The sequence below is a fragment of the Cyprinus carpio genome, chromosome B15 (genome assembly GCF_018340385.1).
Source record: "Cyprinus carpio isolate SPL01 chromosome B15, ASM1834038v1, whole genome shotgun sequence".
Taxonomy (NCBI): Eukaryota; Metazoa; Chordata; class Actinopteri; order Cypriniformes; family Cyprinidae; genus Cyprinus; species Cyprinus carpio.
Window position 1 is genome coordinate 13,243,458 of NC_056611.1, and position 14,801 is coordinate 13,258,258.

Consider the following 14,801-nt stretch of genomic DNA (forward strand, 5'->3'; position numbering starts at 1 on the left):
ATTTCAAATGGACTGAGTTAAAATGTTGTATTTTCAATAGCTAAATTCCCCAGACATTATCCAACCAATGCCATTATGCTACTTAAAGGGATACTCCACCCAAAATGAAAATTTTGTCGTTCCAAACCCGTAAAAGCTTTGTTCGTCTTTGGAACACAATTTAAGATATGTTGGATGAAAACCGGGAGGCCTGTAACTGTCCCATAGACTGCCAAGTAAATAACAGTCTCAAGGTCCAGGAAAGGTATGAAAGTCATCGGCAGAATACTCCATCTGCCACCAGCAGTGATATGGAGAGACACAGAGTAGAACGCTGACAAAGGAATTATTGAAGTCGTTATTTTTGTTTTCTTCGCTTACAAAAAGTGTTCCTGTCGCTTCATATAACCCAGATTGCACGTCTGATGGCAGATGGAGTATTCTGATGACGACTGTCATACCTTTTATGGATCTTCACACTGTTATTTACTTGGCAGTCTATGGGACAGTCACAGACCTCCCGGTTTTCATCCAAAATATCTTAAATTGTATTCCAAAAACGAATGGAGCTTTTACAGGTTTGGAACGACATGAGTGTAAGTGATTAATGACAAAATTTTCATTTTGGGGTGGAGTATCCCTTTAACAACCAGCATTTAAATTTTTAAACGCCTGAGCTAGTCAGAAACCGATTCAGCGAACGACTCAAGATTCATTAAAAAACAACGATTCGTTCACGAACGAACCACCACTAGAGCGCAGCCGGAAATGACGTACATAGAATATGAAGAACTGAATGATGTGGCAAAAATGAAACGAATTATTTAATACTGACTAGACTACTCAAACCGGCGCTTATAAATCAAATCTAAAATATTAACCGCCCGAACGCTCACATACACCAAATCAGAGCTCCGCGCATCAACTACTTGATTAACAAAATCGCTGAAATCGCGAATGTTCTTCCGCCGCAAAATCCGCGCTGCTGCTTCCGGATTGTCAGTCTGAGCTGTTTCCGCCGCCATTGCGGGTCTGAACGAGTCCCATCCGTGCAGAGAGGGAAGAAAAAAAACATCAACCATCTGGCGGATTGGCTTGACACGACGAAGACGCGACACTTGCATCCTCTGTCTAATAAAGCCAGCAGTCCTGCACTTGATCTGTTTTGAATCGGGGGTGTCCGCGGAGAGGAGGTCGTCGCTCGCTAAAGCTAGGCAGAAATTTTGCGAGGAGTCCGGCCGGGAGGATTGAGAACAGAAAGCCCAAACCATGGCTCAAATCCTGCCTATCCGCTTCCAGGAGCATCTGCAGGTGGGGTTTTACTACGGCTAAACCGTACGAGACTTGTTGACAGCATTAATAATCGTTGGCTGTGCTGTTACAGAGGTGACAGTGCTAGTTAGCTTTAGCGCTAGCTCAATGAATGACCTCCCATCCATTTCAATGGCTGTGTATCAAAAACTCAGCATCTTTGAACGGTCGAACTCTGTGCGTGTGGAATTCTAAAAACTGGCGGATGTTCGAATTTACAAGCTCGAAACCGCCGTTTAGACGGAAAATACTAGATTTTCGAATCGAACGAGCTTATGATGCTGGAAATATGCAGTCTGGGTAACGTTAGGCAGGTCACTAGGTTTTTGGACACAGCCTATGCAGGTGGATGCAGCGATCGGGGGAGGATTAAACCAATCTGAGGCGATTGATTTTATCGCAAATGTGTCGTTCAGATAAAACGTGACTTGGATGGTCCACATTACCATTGGAAAAATGTCCCTTTATTGCTGATTTAAAGGGATCGTTAACCCGAAAATGTAAAAAATTATAATCGTGTGCTCAGGAAGAATGACGTAAAATATATGGGTGGTTATTCACAGAGATTTCACGATTCGATTCAGATCTTGATTGGATTTCTATTCTATTCTTAAGGGAAAAATCTCGCTAACTTACTAATGTTGTAAACTACAGAAATCTAAATAAGATTGCTGTTTATTTTTCGATATAACAGTCAGAGCTCAAATAAAAAGAGTTGTATCCAAACACTAAAAATACAGTTATGTAAATTTATTAGTGATATACTTTTTCAATTATTTCAAACTTATATTAAATGAGACGTCACTAGCAGTTCAAGTAAAAATATAATGACTATGTAATATGGTGCATATACTGTATTTGCTCCTCTGTAGAGTTAGCTTATGGACATAAAATTTCTTTCCTGAGGTAAATGTTATTTGACATTGTTTGCAAGCTGTTTTATTGACATCTTTTCACAGTTGAAACACTAAGCGATGAGAGATGAAACAGATTATGGCACTGTTTCTTTCAACAAACCTTCTGATGTTCATTCATGTTTTTTCTATGCTATAACTAGTAGTAAAGAGCAAGAGATGTGCGCTGTGTTGCCACATTAAAATGACATTTGAGATATGACAATGACAGAATTTGAGCTGAGACTTTTTCATATAAATAAAGCACAAAGCTTATTGTTTTGATCACGCATCAAATGAAAACAGACTGAATTATTGATTTTGGAGCTTAAGAATAAACATAGATTCATCAAAATAAAGATGGAGTATAATCAGTTATTTGATATTGTCAGCCTGTCCCTAGTTTAAAAAAAATGCAGTGAAAGTCAATGCTGCCTGATGCTGCCACTCTGCCTAACATTTTACGTGAACTGTCCCTTTAAATAATCTCTAACTTTTAGGATAGTGTACATATGTGTAGATGGTGTTACCAACATTATTGTGTGATATTGTTTTCGTGACATAAATTCCAGTTACTGGAGCATAGATCACTATTTATGTCTCAAAACATTCCATAAACATTGAAATAGTCTTACAGCAGACACATTTATGACCTCCAGGCAGTGTATTAAAAAACAAAGCCAAGCTAGACAGCATTTTGATTCAGAAATGAAAAAATACTAGTACTGTATCTAACAATGGTAAATAATGCCTGTCCACTTCTTACAGCTCCAAAACCTGGGCATAAACCCAGCGAACATTGGGTTTAGCACCCTCACGATGGAGTCGGATAAGTTCATCTGCATCCGGGAGAAGGTGGGCGAACAGGCCCAGGTGGTGATCATCGACATGAGCGATCCAAATACGCCCATCCGCAGGCCCATCTCTGCAGACAGTGCCATCATGAACCCAGCCAGCAAAGTCATTGCTCTTAAAGGTAAGACACAGGGACATTAAAGACATTTGAAAAGTGGGGGGACACATTAAGGCATGGATTTTTGAAATGTAATGATAATATTTGGCATGAATATAGAAATGAGGTTGAGTGTTCCTGCAACCCCCTCCCACCCCATCAATATATAACATGACTACAATATCTTTAGCTGACTATGTTTCCATCGAGACAGTTTAGTGTAACAATGTATGACTTTTGTAATGTCAAATGACATAATTATTTGAAAATACCCTCCATAATTTCTACAAGTTTATGTTCATATTCCCAGCCATCTCTGTCTCGTTACGTATTAAAGCTGTAATTTTTTGGTTAAGAATAGCTTTTAAAATGCTCATTGGAAATGTCTTGCCGTCATAAACGCTTTGTCTGTTCTTGCTTGTTTTTGTTCTTTTTTATTTTTTGTTTCTTACTGCTTTCTTATGTTTGCAGACGGTGAGTTCAATTTCATCTATCCTGAGTTGTGGGATTTTGAATTGTGAAATGTGGGGTCAATCTGAATGCCTTTGTTGAATGATAGGTTAGCCATGTAAGGAGGGGGTTGGGATCGTCTAACATGCATGTAACATGGCAACAGCCTGTTTTTTTTTTCTTGTTTAGTGTAACATTTAAATGCATTTTGTTGTTGTTGTTAGACAGAACAACAATGTTCAGCTCTTTATTTCATTCTTTTTGGTTGGCACTTGGCAGTATACTGTTAATGCAATGCAAAGGAGTAATATGTCTGTAAACTGATAGATTCTAGAAATATTTCACTCTGCAACACAAATGTAAGAATGAGAAGGTGAATTATGACCTTGAAAGTAATGAGATAGACTGAATGTTGTCTCATTTGCAGGGATGATTTGTATATGATTATAGTGATTTTGGAAATGAGCATTCAAAAGTTTGGGGTCAGTAAGACATATATAGTATATATGATGTTAATAAGATATGTTTCTTAAAAAGCAAATTAACATATTCGAATGATTTCTGAAGGTTCATGTGATACTGACGACTGGAGCAATGATGCTTAAAATTCAGCTTTGCATCACAGGAATAAATTACATTTCAAAATAAATTACAATAGAGAACAGCTATTTTAAATTGGTATAATATTTTACAGTTTTTACTGTATTTTAAATAAATAAATGCAGTATTGATAAGCATAAGAAACATCTTTTGAAAAACATTAGCAAAATGTTACTGTATCCAAACTTTGGAATTGTAGTGTACTTATACTGAGTGCAGAAATTAATTTTTTTTAAAGCCTTGAGTTTCAATTGTATATGCATTTGTTAGTAATATTCAGAATTAGTTGGTGTTTTCCCCCTCATGACATTGTTACATTGATTTTTTTTTTAATCAATTATTAACAGTGATTAACACAAATCAAATATACAGTGACCCCCCAAAAAATATTTGGACACTTAAAAAGTCAGAATGCCGTCACATTAAGAGAAAATTATCAAATCGAGTGCAAACAAATCATAATTCAGCTTTTCTCAAAACTAGTGTTTGAAATGGTTGTTTCGACTGACATTATAACTATAAAGTGTCCAAATACTTTGTCTTAATTTGATTTAAATCAAATGATTTGTTTTGATTAAAAAGTGTGCTTCTGCTAATTTTCTTTAAAACAAATGCTACCATTTTATTTTTATTGCAGTGATATTCATACATTAAGTGTGGCTTTAAGTGTCTCAATGCATTTTGGGGCCACTGTATTTTAATTAAAAGAATAACACATCTCTGCAGATTTAGCTAGTTGCAGTCCACATTTTAGGCTTAAACTTTAAAACATGTTTATACATGTTTAAGCAAATTGTATTCCCACATACTTGAGGTAAGGTGATGATTCATGTGATTGCAGGTGAGAATAATATTATGATTTTTAATTGTTTTTACATTAAACAATCTGCATTGCATTTTTTGTAGTGCAGGGTAGAGACACATGAGTTCCTAACTAATTAATAATTGATAAGCTTGCTAGATTTAGAACTTCACTAAAAATTGTCCAACTAAATGCAGATTAAAACTCGGCTTGATGTTTGTAAATGTTTGCAGTGTATAGCTGTTCCTTTTGCATTGTAACTGCTTTGTCATGTTGTCCATATCTTTGTTGTTACTTTACACTTACGATTTAACATATGCATCATGTTGTTAGCATTACGCTTGATGTCTGTATGCTAACTAATTTAAATCACACCATTCATGAACTAGACAAAAAAAACACGTTTTATTCAAGTGACCTCTGTTCCTGAATTTCAGCGGCAAAAACCCTTCAGATTTTCAACATTGAAATGAAGAGCAAGATGAAGGCCCACACCATGACCGAGGACGTTACATTTTGGAAGTGGATCTCTCTCAATACCGTAGCACTTGTGACAGACAATGCGGTCTATCACTGGAGTATGGAAGGAGACTCGCAGCCCATCAAAGTCTTTGACCGGCATTCCAGTTTAGCAGGCTGTCAAATTATTAACTACCGCACTGACGCCAAACAGAAATGGCTGCTTCTGATTGGAATTTCTGCACAGGTACAAAGAACGATTTGATTTGCGATGTTTAATGCACAAAAAACTGCCTGATCTTTTCTCATTAACCTGCATGTCACAGTTGTTGGTGTTTTTCTGCTGAAATGCCATTTTTAAACCTTTTCCTGTCAGCAAAACCGCGTTGTGGGTGCAATGCAGCTTTACTCAGTGGATAGAAAGGTGTCACAGCCGATCGAAGGCCATGCTGCTGGATTTGCTCAGTTTAAAATGGAGGGAAATGCTGAGGAATCCACACTTTTCTGCTTTGCTGTTCGGGGACAAGCTGGAGGAAAGGTCTGGTTATTTTTTTTAAATGAACGTCCGTTTGGAAATAATTAGTAATTATGTTTTTGTGAATTTAATGTCACTCATGTATTTTTTTTTGTCCCCACTGTAGTTGCACATTATTGAGGTTGGAACACCTCCGTCAGGTAATCAACCTTTTCCAAAGAAAGCAGTCGACGTGTTTTTCCCTCCAGAGGCACAGAACGATTTTCCGGTCGCAATGCAGGTATTCACAGTTTTAAATATTTAATGAATATCCTAAAAAAAAAATTTGTGGAGGAGTTTGGTTTGGATGTTTGGTTTAAATGAAAATTTTAAATGAAAATCAGAACTTTAAAAAAAATATAACAATAATTTAAATAAATGTATAATCTGAGTAATTAAATAACTAAATAATATTAAATGGTGTTCCTGTGGCTCAGTGGTAGAGCGTTGCGTTAGCAGTGCAAAAGGTTGTGGGTTCGATTCCCAGGGAACACTTGTTAGGTAAAAAAATGTTAGCCTGAATGCACTGTAAGTCGCTTTGGATAAAAGTGTCTGATAAATGTAATGTAAATGTTTTCAAATAATTATAATATTAGAACAGAATATATGTATATGACATGTAACATGTCTTTTATTTATTTATTTAATACATTCTTGCTAATGTAGAAGATGCATTCTTTTCTTGTCTTCTAGATAAGCTCCAAGCATGATGTTGTCTTTCTCATCACCAAATACGGCTACATCCACCTGTATGACCTTGAGATGGGCACCTGCATCTACATGAACAGGATCAGTGGAGAGACCATTTTTGTCACCGCTCCTCATGAAGCCACATCTGGCATTATTGGCGTGAACCGGAAGGGACAGGTACCGACCGCTTTACCTGCTGTTATTGCAGACAGAAAGAAGAAAGTGGTGCATTGGCTTTGTTTTAGCTTGAACATTTAGGCTTGTTTGGTCAGCACATTTGAATAGAGCAGCTGAGCTAGTTCCAGACAGACACCAGGGGTTTGTTTCCATATAGTTAGTCTATAGTTAGCAACTACTAAAGTCAAGCTTAACAGGATGCCATCAGTTGATGAATTATTTTGGAGCTTAGACCCAAGAGTCATTAAATATGCAGAGAGAGAGAGAAGAAATGTGATCCCTGCTCATTGTTACTCTCCCGTTTGTTTGCTCCTCCTCATTAAAGAAACCTCCCTTATCAAACCCAAAACTGTCAGTCCACACTAGGGTGGGATGATATAGTGAATGTTCACAATGTATTTGTCTTGCTTTATCTATCTATCTATCTATCTATCTATCTATCTATCTATCTATCTATCTATCTATCTATCTATCTACCCAATATATATATATATATATATATATATATATATATATATTATTATATATATATATATATATATATATATATATATATATATATATATATATATATATATATATATATATATATATATATATAATTTTTGGATTGATTGTGGATATGGAAATATTAAGTTTTCACTTTGCGTCAACCAAACCTGTGGAAAATATGAATATTATTTTGATAAAAAAAAAGTTTTCCCTATTTAATGTTTTTGCTTTTTTAATTGATTGTGGATATGGAAATATTATGTTGTCTAATCGCGCCTGTGGTCCATAATGCATTAGGATGCTGTAGCTGAAGAAATCCCTGTAAATAACAGCGTTTGTTGATCCCTCGACACGTATACTGAGAACAGCGTGTGCCGCTCAGGAGGAGGTAGAGACAGCTGCTGTAATCCTCTTACAGTGTGTTCGCTCTGCTTCAGTCCCTGACTGATCACCAGCTCTGTCACAGGCCGTGCTGCAGACTTAAATAAGTGTATAATGGGATACCGGCCCATTCATTTATGTATTACCCTGGGGGTCGCTTTAGGTGATTCATGGGTCCAGATCTGCATCATTTGGAGCCAATCAGTGCATTATTAGGGGGTTATGAATAGAGATTAGCCAGATTTAGCTCTAATGTGGCGATGGAACAGATTATGGGTTGGCACACAGAGATTTGTTTATTTGAGAAAGACAAACAAACTTCTCAACAAGCATTACTGATGCTAAAAAGATGCATAATAGACAGAAAGGGAGATCAGAGTTGGCTTGTATGTTATGGGACTGGTTATGCTGCCATGATTTCAGTAGTTGGTATAAATACCTGTGAAATTTGAGTTTTTTACACCACTAGCAACTTAAATGTGGAACACAGTCTTTCATAAATGAAACCAAATTAATATTAAAAAATTTAAATGAAGTTTAAGTTCTTAAGTTTTTTTCGCTAAAAAAATAGAAAAAAATATACAAATTAAACAAACAGTTCTTGAAGTTTTCAGGTTTCTATTTGTATCAAGTATAAATTCTGGAGAAATAAGTTATTGGTTTTTTAAGTTTTCTGTTTTTTTTTTGTATATAGTTTATGGATTATGGATATAAATTTTATATATTTTTTAAAAGTGTACTGTGTATACTCATTATGTATATATATATATAAATGCACACATATGCTTGAAAAATGTTAATTATATATAAATTATATGGATATAAATATATACATGGAAAAACTTTCAAAATATATACTGTTTGTGTGTGTATTTATATATACATAATAAATATACACAGTACACACATATTATGTAAACAAAGAAATTTTTTTTTTATTTTGAATGCAATTAATCGTTTGACAGCACTAAAAATGTGTATATATATGCATTTTTATTTAATGAAAAACAATATCACACAATTCTGTAACAATACAGAACTGTATTTAACATTGATGATAATAGATGACTTTTATTTTGAATGCAATTAATCATTTGACAGCACTAATATATATGTGTGTGTGTGTGTGTGTATTTGTGTTTAAAAATCAGCTTAGCATCACAGGAATAAATTATATAACAATTGAAAGCAGTTATTTATTTAAAAACAAAATTATGGATCCCAAAGTGTAATTGTTTAATTTGTAGTGTGAATTATGCTGTCAGTGTCTACATTCTGTGTCTGACACTATCATTGTTTCTCAGGTGCTTTCTGTGTGCGTGGAGGAAGAAAACATCATCCCTTACATAACTAACGTGCTGCAGAACCCTGATCTGGCCCTTAGGATGGCCGTCCGCAACAACTTGGCAGGTGCAGAGGAGCTCTTCGCCCGCAAATTCAACAACCTATTTGCTGGTGGCAACTACTCTGAAGCTGCCAAAGTGGCTGCCAATGCACCAAAGGTACAGCAGACTGCATCACATGACCTGACACCTCATTAGTCATTGTCAGGCAAATGTTGGGGTTTCTGATTGGCTGTTGGCTTCTTGCAGGGCATCCTGCGCACCCCAGACACCATCCGTCGGTTCCAGAGTGTTCCTGCCCAGCCCGGTCAGACGTCTCCCCTGCTGCAGTACTTTGGGATTCTGCTGGATCAGGGCCAGCTGAACAAGTTTGAGTCATTGGAGCTTTGTAGGCCCGTCCTGCAGCAAGGCCGCAAACAGCTCCTGGAGAAATGGCTAAAGGAAGACAAGGTATATCCTCTTCTGAATAAATATGTGACCCAAAGTTGTATTAAATTCAAATGACTTTATTGGCAATTGGCAATTAACAAAGCATCAATATAACAAAAGCGATAGATAGATTTTGTAAATTGGAAATATCAGAGCATTATAATATTGTGTTTTTCAAGCTTGGACAAAAAAAAGGAAATGAATTGAAATGCACAGATGGCACAGATCAATGGCCAAATCAGATTTCCGATTTTTTTTTTTTTTTTTAAGTGTGACCTGCTGATACCGATTTTTGACGATTCTGGTTTTCTTTGAATAACTATAATTGACTGCATATACAAATAAAAATCTATACTTTTTTTCAATGCAAAAAAAAAAAAAAAAAATTAAATGTTGCAATTACCCAACTCTGGACTAAGTTGCAGATGTTCTCTCACTTTAACAACTTTTAAAATAAAGTGCTCTGTGACTGAAAAGGGGTATAAATAAAACCACCAGTAGGTGGCAGCAAAATACTGTTTTAATGAGTGAGTCATTTAGTCATTCATTCAAACTGCTGATTTATTCAGAAACGAGGCAAGTGACTGTCTTTATTGAATGGGTTACTAAATCATTGACTTACTCGATTTGTTAAAAGACATTATCATTCGCCATTTACACGGAATGCAAGAAAATCTGAAACGTTTTGGTGGCCAAGCTTCAGTGCTTCCGTAGTTATTTTTCTTATTGACATTTTAATCAGACTTCTTGTCCGATTGGGCAAGTAAAATTCTCTCTCACTTGCCCCTTTAAAAAAATCTGCTTGTCCCAAACAAGCGTTAATCGAGCCCTGTGGTTCCTCCACAGTTTACTTGGGCCCTACACATATTACAAATTGCAAACTTTGTGTCTTCTTCACTCACAGAAGAACTTCCATGCCGATGACATGCAGATGTGAGCGTAAGTGTGATGTCAAAACGGAACGGCTGGTCACCGGTCCGGGCTGATCATGCGGAAAATCGGCTAATTCTGGTCCCTGGCCGGTTGATCGGTGCATATCTAGAAATTAATAAAATTATGGAAAAGACATGGAAATTGCTTTGAAGAATTGAAATTTTTCTAGTTATGCTGTGCAGTGAAATATTTCATCTGTTGGATATTTATTTGTTTTAGAGTAAAAGTGATGCCTTTTCATTTTTTTTAGGGGTTAGTTCACCCAAAAATGAAAATTGTGTCATTTACTCACCCTCATGTCGTTTCAAATCTGTATGATTATTTTTTTTATTGTGGAAGTGATGTAAGATTTTTTTTAGAACGTTGGTAGCCAAACAGTTTTGATTCTTGTTGACTTCCATTATATAGATAAAAATATGGAAATCAACCGTACCCGAAACTGTTTCAATCAGAAAGGTTTGGATTGGAACAATATGAGAGTGTGTAAATTCAGATTTTTGTATGGACTGTCACTTTAACGTATCACATAGGCTGATTCACTAGCTAATCAGTCTTAATCATTGTATTGGAGGTTTATGAGAGTGTGTAAATTCAGATTTTTGTATGATGTTAGCCTGAATGCACTGTAAGCTTTGGATAAAAGCGTCTGCTAAATGCATAAATGTAAAATGTAATGTAAAATGAATCAGTCAATGATTTTTAAAATCATATTCTTTTATCACAAACAACTGGAAAGGTCATAGAAATGAATGTCAAAAAGTGTGGAACCGTTTATATCTTTCCGACTAATGTCATTTTTGTTATTCAGTATTATGTTACATAATGAAAACCGTCTGTTTTCGGTTCCTACAGCTGGAGTGCTCTGAAGAGTTGGGTGATCTGGTGAAGTCTGTGGATCCAACTCTTGCACTTAGTGTTTATCTAAGGGCCAACGTTCCCAACAAAGTGATCCAGTGTTTCGCAGAGACCGGGCAGTTCCAGAAAATTGTACTGTATGCAAAAAAGGTGAGTTTAAATGTGTTTCCTGGTGCTAGACATGTGCGCAGCATAATTTGACATATCCCTACCTGGCACTAAATTTCACACTGCTCTGTAAACATCTCCGTTCGTGTGAGAGATTTAATATTTGAGCCTCATCCTCTAATGCATGGCCATCTGTGTGCAGGTTGGCTACACTCCAGACTGGATCTTCCTGTTGAGGAACGTCATGCGGATCAGTCCAGAACAAGGCCTGCAGTTCTCCCAAATGCTCGTTCAGGATGAGGAACCTCTGGCTGACATCACTCAGGTCTAATAGCATTTTGTATTTCCTCAGTTATATGTCTTGTGTTTCTTTTATTTTATACAAATTTGGACCGGATGTAAGCATTTCTGATGATACAGTAGGTGAACTTTTAATAACAAATGAATTTGCTAATGTTTTTTGCTTATTCTACAGATTGTGGATGTGTTTATGGAGTATAACCTGATCCAGCAGTGCACTTCTTTCCTGTTGGATGCCCTGAAGAACAACCGCCCCACTGAAGGTCCTTTGCAGACTCGTCTGTTGGAGATGAACTTGATGCATGCCCCACAGGTGCTTGCTACAAACATCAGCACCACGCACTTTACTTACTTCGCTATTTTGCAAAGTTTTGTATCATGACATGGTATTTTTTATTTTTTTGCCCTGTTCAGGTGGCAGATGCCATCCTGGGGAACCAGATGTTCACTCACTATGACAGGGCCCATGTGGCTCAGCTGTGTGAGAAGGCAGGTCTTCTACAGAGAGCTCTGGAGCACTACACTGACCTGTATGACATCAAACGGGCCGTGGTCCACACCCATCTGCTCAATCCAGAGGTATGTCCCACAATGTGCTTCAACTTTTGCACCCAGTGTTACTGTATCATTTATTTGAATGGAATAAGACTCTAAGATGTTGATAGTTGTGTTCATGGCTGTCAGTGTTTTGGTACTTCTGCTCTTATTGATGTGGTAATATGTTGTGCTCTGGTCGCAGTGGCTGGTGAACTTCTTCGGTGCTCTGTCGGTGGAGGACTCTCTGGAGTGTCTGAGAGCCATGCTTTCTGCTAACATCAGGCAGAACCTCCAGATCTGCGTCCAGGTGGCCTCCAAGTATCATGAGCAGCTCTCCACCCAGTCGCTCACAGAGCTCTTTGAGTCCTTCAAGAGCTTTGAGGGTAAGAATGCAGAAACGCTTTCAGTGCACCATAACTGATTTTCCTGAAATTAGGGCAGGACAATACAGCTTAAAGGGATAGATCATCTTCAGTTGGTCCCCATTGACTTGAATAGTTTTTTTTTTTTTTTATTCAATGGAAGTCAATGGGGACTGGCAACAGTAGGTGAACTATCCCTTTAAAGTATTTTATCTCTATTTTTGTTTAGTTTTAGCCACATTCATTGTATGCCTCCATATTTGTGTATTTGGTCTGACTTGTCCACATAATTTTAATAACAGTGCATTACTGTTTTTGCAATAAAGTGCCACATGGACACTTACCTGAAAAAAAGTTTCAACTAGGGATGCACCGATACCAATTTTTTTCAGAACGAGTCCGATACCGATGCTTTCATTTTTGGTACTCGCCGATAAGATACCTTTCACTTTTTTCAGAACGAGTCCGATACGATGCTTTCATTTTTGGTACTTGCCGATTAATTTAAAAAAAAATATTGTTTTATATTTACAATTTAGTTTTAATCCAAATGATGCGTGTGCTAAGTGAGCAAACAGCAGTCAAGATCGTGCAACAGAAGTGTGCACTCTTTCTCTTCACCAACAAATAACTCTAGTAACTTGTCTTTTGCATTGGTTTACTCACTTGTTTTTTTGACACATCCGACTGAACTGTAAACTTTCCAGTGATGTCTGTCAGAAAGGGATATTCGCTTGACAAGCTCGCGCATCTGTGCCACCGCGTGCGCAATCCACTCAGCTTGCTTTGCTTATCAGCTCGCGCACATCTGCAATACAGGCATGAATATTGAATGTTTAATGTTAGCTATATTAAATACATAGCCTACATGTACTTCATAGACACCTATTAAATCCATTCTACTCTCTGTGTGTTTTCTTTTGTCAGTGATGCTTTATCTGGACACAGCTCTGTTTAGACGCTGTGTGGTATCGGTGCATTTTTACGAGTACATGAGTGCAGTATCGGGCCCGATACCAATATAGTTTAATACAGTTGTTTTAAATTGATTACTTGATTTCCGTTTGAGCTAAATCATGGAAATAAAGCAGATCTCATGAGCATTTGTGTTCTCGTGGCCTGTAGGTCTGTTCTACTTCCTGGGCTCCATTGTGAACTTCAGCCAGGATCCTGAGGTTCACTTCAAATATATCCAGGCTGCTTGTAAAACTGGTCAAATCAAAGAAGTGGAGAGAATCTGCAGAGAGAGCAACTGTTACGATCCTGATCGTGTAAAGAATTTCCTCAAGGTATGACTCCTGAAGGGCTCTTGAATTTGTTTAGGCTTTTAACAAGCATCTTGAAATGAAAAAGTTCATTATGTTATTAAGAACAGTTTACGTTGTCTTTAACAGGAAGCAAAACTGACCGACCAGCTGCCCCTCATCATTGTGTGTGACCGCTTTGACTTTGTCCATGACCTTGTGCTCTACTTGTACCGCAACAACCTGCAGAAGTACATCGAGATCTATGTTCAGAAGGTACTCGAGACATGATTGCAGCGACTCTTGTGATTCTCAAGTGATCTCCTCGGCTCTCGGTGTGGTGTTTCTGTAGTAGTGGCTGATTGAGCGATTAACTGGTTTTGTCAGGTGAACCCTAGCCGTTTACCCGTGGTGATTGGAGGGCTGCTGGACGTGGACTGCTCTGAGGACGTCATTAAGAACCTCATTCTGGTGGTCAGAGGCCAGTTCTCTACTGATGAGCTTGTGGCCGAGGTGGAGAAAAGAAACAGGTGGGTACAGTTGGCCAATATAATGCAGCTAAACTGAGTCATGATGCAGTTTTAATTGTACTAAATAAGTAAAATATTTAACACAGTTCATGTAAATATAGAAGGTGTTTCATTGTTGTGATCCACTGACAAGTCATTTTTGAATATACACCTAAATAATGTACAATTTACACTACTGCCTAAAAGTTTGTGTTTTATTACTTTTGTTCTTTAAGAAATGAATATTGTTATTCAGCAAAGATGCTTTCAATTGATCAAAAGTGACACTAACAGTTCACACCGTTTAGACTGATACATAATATTTAAGAAATAATGAATCCATTAAATTAGAATCAAATCATCACATTAGAATGGTAACTTGAGAATGAACACTTTTAAATGGTGGTCTAAATGTATAAACAATCTGCTAAATTAGCACAATTATGCATAATTCAAATATTGGCCAGTAATAGTGTTTTAT

The 14,801-nt window shown here is 37.1% G+C and overlaps 1 protein-coding gene across 5 annotated transcripts in view; it reads left to right on the forward strand.

Annotated features, from left to right (window-relative positions):
- The first annotated feature begins 754 nt into the window (after positions 1-754).
- The window catches only part of LOC109083877 (clathrin heavy chain 1), a 28,383-nt gene continuing 14,336 nt past the window's right edge, over positions 755-14,801 (forward strand). Inside the window, exons 1-17 of one of the 5 annotated variants that reach the window (XM_042739318.1) lie at positions 755-1,290; positions 2,952-3,159; positions 3,607-3,609; positions 5,425-5,693; positions 5,823-5,984; positions 6,088-6,201; positions 6,654-6,827; positions 9,005-9,202; positions 9,293-9,493; positions 11,258-11,410; positions 11,571-11,693; positions 11,844-11,981; positions 12,083-12,247; positions 12,408-12,588; positions 13,693-13,856; positions 13,962-14,087; positions 14,199-14,341. In XM_042739318.1, the coding sequence (XP_042595252.1) occupies positions 1,249-1,290; positions 2,952-3,159; positions 3,607-3,609; positions 5,425-5,693; positions 5,823-5,984; positions 6,088-6,201; positions 6,654-6,827; positions 9,005-9,202; positions 9,293-9,493; positions 11,258-11,410; positions 11,571-11,693; positions 11,844-11,981; positions 12,083-12,247; positions 12,408-12,588; positions 13,693-13,856; positions 13,962-14,087; positions 14,199-14,341 (2,564 nt within the window). In that variant the 5' untranslated portion in view covers positions 755-1,248. The remainder of the gene's footprint in view (positions 1,291-2,951; positions 3,160-3,606; positions 3,610-5,424; positions 5,694-5,822; positions 5,985-6,087; positions 6,202-6,653; positions 6,828-9,004; positions 9,203-9,292; positions 9,494-11,257; positions 11,411-11,570; positions 11,694-11,843; positions 11,982-12,082; positions 12,248-12,407; positions 12,589-13,692; positions 13,857-13,961; positions 14,088-14,198; positions 14,342-14,801) is intronic. The other 4 variants (XM_042739314.1, XM_042739316.1, XM_042739315.1 and 1 more) reach the window with 4 other exon arrangements.